Raw genomic sequence first — 7,271 nt, 5'->3', positions numbered from 1 at the left:
ACCGACCTGGTTTCAACGCTGAGGCTGAAACCAGGTCGGTTTTTGCAAATAAAACTGAAATGGGTCTTTTTTTGGGAATAGTTTATCAAATGGGTTGGTTTTGAAAATTTGTCCTGCTGACTATATATAGTACTGTTGGAATGACAAGAATCCAGAACTAGAAAATCAAACTAAGCAAATATGAACATGCAGGTGTTGAAGAAACATTGTCATAGCTTTTATAACCCTATGGAAGATAATTTAAGGGAAATAACTATGTTACTTGACTAACGGAAATTAATTGATTTTCGCCAGTCGATAATCTCGATTAGATTTTCCAGCAGAAATTCTTTTGGTAGAGGTTCCCAACAGACGCGGTTGTCTTGTGTTGGGCTTTAATTAGGGTTTTGAATCGTTTCAGTCCCACTTTTGCAGAGTTTAGTTAAGTTTTTGGTCCAACAGATTCACCATCTCATTCCCCAAAATAGGGATGGAGGAGAAAAAATGGGGAAGCTTCCCCAAATCTTTAACATTCTCCAAATTTTTAGAGGAAAAAAGTGATTCTTCAAAATGGGGAAGCTGTTGGAGTTGGTGTAAAAATAATTTAGAGAATATGACTTTTGCTTCCCCATTTTAGAGAAAATTTTAGAGAAACTGTTGGAGATGAAAGGCGTTTGAGCGTATGAGGGAGAAGAGAACTGCACGGACGCGGTTTGGCTTGAGAGAGAATGGTCGTAAATGGCCCCGTAACGCGTGGGCTGCCAAATTGGTCTTTGGTTTCAGCCCAATTGAAAAGTCCATAGGTGCAAATATTTTGAGAAAGGCTAAAATACGCAGTTCTATACTCTCCGCACATGACGTGGCCTAGTGGTCGGGGCTAGAGCCTTGACTCCTAGGGTCGATGATCGACACGTGTGCAAGACACGTGTGCATGACATGTCTGTCATATATATTCAGACTATGGAAGGAGGAGGGTCTCTCGGAGTCCTCTCTCACGCCTGATAGATAGTCCCAGCCAAGGTTCCTCCCATCAAAAATAAAGAAATATAAAGTTTTATAACTAGGCTCCGTTTGGTAACCGCTGCGGTTTGTGGTGTTTTCGTTTTATTTAAAAAAAATACAAAACGTGTTTGGGAACCGCTCCGTTTTTCAACCCAAAACTACAACAAACCCAAACTTTCAACGTGTTTCTCAAAACTAGGGCTGAGCATGGTTCGGTCCAAACCGATAAAACCGACCGAACCGACCCGAACCGATCCAGAAAAATCGATTTTATGAGTAGGGTGGTTCGGGTATTTATTTAGAGAAACCGACCTGGTTTCAGCACTGTCGCTGAAACCAGGTCGGTTTTTCTAAAAAACTTTACGAAACTTCACGGGAACTCCCGTGAAGTTTTTTCTCATAACAAAACTTCACGGGAGTTGAACTCCCGTGAAGTTTCGGAATTTTTTTTTCAAAAACCGACCTGGTTTCAACGCTGAGGCTGAAACCAGGTCGGTTTTTGCAAATAAAACTGAAATGGGTCTTTTTTTGGGAATAGTTTATCAAATGGGTTGGTTTTGAAAATTTGTCCTGCTGACTATATATAGTACTGTTGGAATGACAAGAATCCAGAACTAGAAAATCAAACTAAGCAAATATGAACATGCAGGTGTTGAAGAAACATTGTCATAGCTTTTATAACCCTATGGAAGATAATTTAAGGGAAATAACTATGTTACTTGACTAACGGAAATTAATTGATTTTCGCCAGTCGATAATCTCGATTAGATTTTCCAGCAGAAATTCTTTTGGTAGAGGTTCCCAACAGACGCGGTTGTCTTGTGTTGGGCTTTAATTAGGGTTTTGAATCGTTTCAGTCCCACTTTTGCAGAGTTTAGTTAAGTTTTTGGTCCAACAGATTCACCATCTCATTCCCCAAAATAGGGATGGAGGAGAAAAAATGGGGAAGCTTCCCCAAATCTTTAACATTCTCCAAATTTTTAGAGGAAAAAAGTGATTCTTCAAAATGGGGAAGCTGTTGGAGTTGGTGTAAAAATAATTTAGAGAATATGACTTTTGCTTCCCCATTTTAGAGAAAATTTTAGAGAAACTGTTGGAGATGAAAGGCGTTTGAGCGTATGAGGGAGAAGAGAACTGCACGGACGCGGTTTGGCTTGAGAGAGAATGGTCGTAAATGGCCCCGTAACGCGTGGGCTGCCAAATTGGTCTTTGGTTTCAGCCCAATTGAAAAGTCCATAGGTGCAAATATTTTGAGAAAGGCTAAAATACGCAGTTCTATACTCTCCGCACATGACGTGGCCTAGTGGTCGGGGCTAGAGCCTTGACTCCTAGGGTCGATGATCGACACGTGTGCAAGACACGTGTGCATGACATGTCTGTCATATATATTCAGACTATGGAAGGAGGAGGGTCTCTCGGAGTCCTCTCTCACGCCTGATAGATAGTCCCAGCCAAGGTTCCTCCCATCAAAAATAAAGAAATATAAAGTTTTATAACTAGGCTCCGTTTGGTAACCGCTGCGGTTTGTGGTGTTTTCGTTTTATTTAAAAAAAATACAAAACGTGTTTGGGAACCGCTCCGTTTTTCAACCCAAAACTACAACAAACCCAAACTTTCAACGTGTTTCTCAAAACTAGGGCTGAGCATGGTTCGGTCCAAACCGATAAAACCGACCGAACCGACCCGAACCGATCCAGAAAAATCGATTTTATGAGTAGGGTGGTTCGGGTTGGTTTGAAAACTTTTCAACCCGAACTGACCCGAACCGACCGAATATAGTACAATACTACTCATTCTGATCTCAAACCCTACCCGACCCGTCCCCAAAGAGTCAAAGACTCAAACCCTAAACTTGTTTTCTGAATCATTATAGGTTGGAAACAATATCATTATATCAGTGTTTAATGTTTTATAATCTCCTACTTTGTTGATATCTTTTTTTTTAACACAGTTTGTTGTTTGATAAGAAGTTTTATGAAGTTAGAACCGAACAAACCGAACCGAACCGCACCGAACAGACTTGCAACAGTTCGGTTCGGTTTTGAATTATAGGCGGTTCGGTTCGGTTGTTCAAATTTTGGTAAAAATCGAGCCGAACAGACCGTTGCACACCCCTACTCAAAACAACAAATAGGTGTTTAAAGGCCGTTGTTTTCATTTTCCCTAAAATATCGACCCAAACTCTCAGATCTGAGAGTCGCCATCGCTCGCCCAAATCGTCGTCGACGTTGTCGTGGTCGTGACCATCGCCATCGCTGTCGCCTGTCATCGTGGTCGTCGCCGTCGCCTCCAGATCCCCAAGCGTAGTCGTCGTCGCCCAGATCTCCCAGCCCCCGTCGCTATCTCCGTCTTGCTTCAGATTCCCAAGATCCCCAGATCGGAGCACCTTTCGTCATCCCCCAGTCCCCAGTCCCTAAGATCCCCAGATCCGAACCCTTCCGCCTTGCTTCAAATCCCCAGTCCCAGTTGCAGTCCCCGTCGTGGTCGTCGCCGTCCCCCAGATCCCCAAGCTTCAGATCTGAACCCTTTGGTCGTTGTCGTCGCTTCTAGATCCCGTCGCCGTCTCCCGTAGATCCCGTCACCTCCGTTCTCAATGCACTGTAACCATTATCAACTCTTGATCTGGTTAAATTTTTTTTTTGAATATATGACTTGTTTTGATAATTGATTCACTTCTCTCCCCTTGATTAACTCCCACTAAACCCCTTCTAATTTCTGATAATTGATTCACTCATATCCCCTTGATTAACGTACTGTAACCATTTTTTTGCTTAGTTCAGTTCATGAAAAAAATCCAGTTCATTGAAAAAAAATCAAGAGATAATTGTTGTTTGGTTCTGTTGTACATGTTTAGTTCAGTTCATGAAAAATATCCAGTTCGTGATGTACATTTTTGCTTGGTTCTGTTGTAAATTACAATACCTTATAAATTTGCTAATAATAATATAAGTCCAAAAAATTGTTGTTCTTGAAAAAATAATGTATAAAGTAATTGTTGTTCTTGCATTATTTTCTTATTATTGTGTAGAATGTTTTTTGGGTAGGATGAGTTGCATTAAATTCTCTCTACGAGAATTTTTTGAGAACTTTTTGGGTTGATGATGTGTTAATTATGATATCGGTGTTGATAAGCATTGCAACTAGTATTTCAAAACCACAACGGTGTTTTCAAAACACTTTGGGAGCAAAACAAAACATCAATATGTTTTTCTAGAAAAACACGACAACAAAAACAGTTTGGTAGCCAAACAAAATAAATTATTTTTTAGTCCAACTGGCCTACTATTTCTAGCAGCAAACGCTTTTGCTCTCAGGCTTTGAACTGTTTGGAGATTGGTGCGAAAAATTAACCTTGGTTACTCCCACTTTCTGGGAGGTTGCATAGTTTTAGAAGCTATATATTAGCACGGAACTTCAATTCGTTCTACCTTCAGACATTAGGAGTATACCTCTCCAGCGAAATTCTCTTGATTTTTGTCAACTAACAAAATTTCCCCCCGAATGTTTAAGCATGTTTCAGCTGATTTATGATGTACAAGTTTCTGATTAAAAACTTCAATCAGGAAATCAATTTTGCTAAACTTCTTTTGAATCTTTTTGCTGTTTTCTGAGTTTGGAGAAATTCAAAGAGCTATTTTGGAAATGGTCCGGCAATATTGTGCATGAGCCTTACAAATGCAGGATTTGTGCCAAATTATTATAATTTTGTCTTTTTGCATTTGTCCTAAAAACTAAGCATATATATATTATATATATATATATATATATATATATATATATATATATGTATACTCTATATATATATAGTATATATATATATATAATTTGGCCACAAATCCTGACATTTGTGAAGTGGTGTGTGTGCGTGCGGCAAGTGTGTATTATAATGTGTGTTTTTGTTTTTATCAGTAGCTGAAAATTTCTTTTCTCTAGATTAATTTTTTTTTGTGGAGCCTACATTTTGTAAGTGGGTGTGTGTGCATGCGCGTGTGTATATAATGTGTGTTTGTTTTTATGTAGCTGAAAATTTCTTCCTTAGAATTTTTTTTTTTGTGGACAATTTCAATGTGAAAAGTGAGATGCATAATCTTCTTGAGCATGAGGAATGATGCTCCCATAATTCAGCCAAAGCAAATTAAACAACAAGTTTGCTCTCAAATGAATACAAATAATCTCATCCAAATTAATTCATATAATCGTAAATAATTGATATGGATGGATATTTATCTACTCCATTTGAAATATAAATAAAAATGTAAACAATGATTAGAATTTTGATTGGGGGGGGTGCCTTATGTCAACTTAAGTGGACCATCCACCAAAGTCTATCCGATTGATGATACCTAGAGATTTATGCATTATATGAAGAGACTTTTCATCAATGGATGAAACTTTAATGGATGGTCCACTTAAGTTGACAATACGTTTCTCTCTCTCTCTCTCTCTCTCTCTCTCTCTCTTCTCTCTCTCTATATATATATATATATATATATATATATATATATAATATATATATATAATATATATATATATATATACTATATATATATAGTCCTAATTCAGTACATAATTAAATCCAACACCCTTTCAGACATGGATTCCAACAATATTTTGTTTCTGCTTTTCTATTTGTAATAAGAAATAAATACAAGTATGATAATATTGATATATTCTCTTTATATTCCTACATTTCAAGCATGGGTAATCAATAATCAAGAAAAACCTTTTAAATTTGCCCAAATTGAAAGTATAGGAACTCTAATGCAAGACAGGCTTTGTATTTGGCAATCTCAAACTACTATAAGTTATATATGTACATCTAAATACTATAATTAAATTACTAAGTAAATACTCATTTTAAAAGCTAAAGATATAAAGCAACTAATAAGCAACATCAAATAGCACGATGAACCACAAATTTTAAAAAAAATACAAGTACAAGATGCAGAAGTTCTAGACTGACATTTGCATCAAAAAGAGTTATAGACTAACATTTATGGATTCAGATTTAAATTCCCATGTGACTTCATCTCAGCCTTCAAATTTGAAACAAAAAATACGTATCAAGGTAATTGGACACTCTTCAATTACCACCTAATTAGAGAGAACTTTGATCCCACACCTACAGACTTTGAAAGTGATAGGAATAGAACTAACGGTAATTGGAATGGCAATGCCTACACAATCAATTAGCTAAAGTGCAAAAAGAATCAACTAAAACACAGAAACAAAATAAATACGTCATTAATATTTGTACGTCATGCATGCATTTGATGTAATATAAATCTTATCACCAACCTAACGAAGTTTATCAACCAAGCAAAGAACGACCGTGACATGGGCAAGTCCCCTCTTCCCTCCTAACTTCTGACCTTCTCTCAAGAGGTACAATAATATTGGACAAGTAAGCAAGACGTCTATACTATAAACAATGATTACTGGTGAAATTAGCAGATAAATGATAGGTATTAGATGGTTGTTACGAGCTAACCGAATTGACAAGAAACAATTATTATTAGGCCAATTAATGCAAAACTACAAAAAGATTGACAACCTAACATCTTGATATGAGATTCTACGATCCCTATAAGGACAGAAACTGTCTTATCACTTGCCCACAGATGTTATCAAATATAGGTGGACCAATTATATATAAACACGAAATTAGTTTAATCTTATAAGAAAAGGTACATTATTAGTCTACTTAATGATCATCAATTAGCAGTTCACCACAAAAAAATGCATCAAAGTAATGCTTCAACTCCCCAGAGACATTTGATTATCAAATTTCCATTTACAGCAGAGTCCATAACAAACCTTGAAATTCTCCCAAAAAACTCTAAAAAGCTAAACAAAACAGAAGACATAAAGATCAAAATAGGAAAAACTGAGAGCTCTTTGTTTTACATTTTTGTATATTATCATCATCTTTGCTCATGGATTCCTCCTCTCCTGCCAAGAGAGCCTGCAAACAAAAACAACGTTCAGTTACAAATCGAAACTGACAAGAAGACAGTAGTCTCTGAAGATACTGGCAAATGAACTTAGGAATAAGGAAAAGGGTTACAAAAGCAAGACAGAGGTAAGGACAAAAGGCAAGTAATGGCTCAAGCTGGAGAAAATGGCATAGAATCCTAAAGCAGCCAAAAGATGAAGTCCCCAGAGCAGCACAATTATAGACAGGTTGGTGGCAAAGCAAAAAGGGGGGTTCACAGACAAACAAGAGTCATGTGATACAAAAATTTTAATTTTTTTTAAATTAATTAAAAAATTCAAACAAAACTAAACAA

The 7,271-nt window shown here is 37.0% G+C and overlaps 1 protein-coding gene across 1 annotated transcript in view; it reads right to left on the bottom strand.

Moving 5' to 3' along the window:
• LOC109833283 (uncharacterized protein At5g01610-like) overlaps positions 6,732–7,271 on the bottom strand; it is a 1,694-nt gene continuing 1,154 nt past the window's right edge. The window contains exon 2 of the mRNA XM_020400890.1: positions 6,732–6,946. Coding sequence (XP_020256479.1) covers positions 6,906–6,946 — 41 coding nt within the window. The 3' untranslated portion in view covers positions 6,732–6,905. The remainder of the gene's footprint in view (positions 6,947–7,271) is intronic.

This window comes from Asparagus officinalis, chromosome 3, assembly GCF_001876935.1.
Source record: "Asparagus officinalis chromosome 3, Aspof.V1, whole genome shotgun sequence".
Lineage (NCBI taxonomy): Eukaryota > Viridiplantae > Streptophyta > Magnoliopsida > Asparagales > Asparagaceae > Asparagus > Asparagus officinalis.
This window is presented reverse-complemented; position numbering and strand designations above follow the sequence as displayed.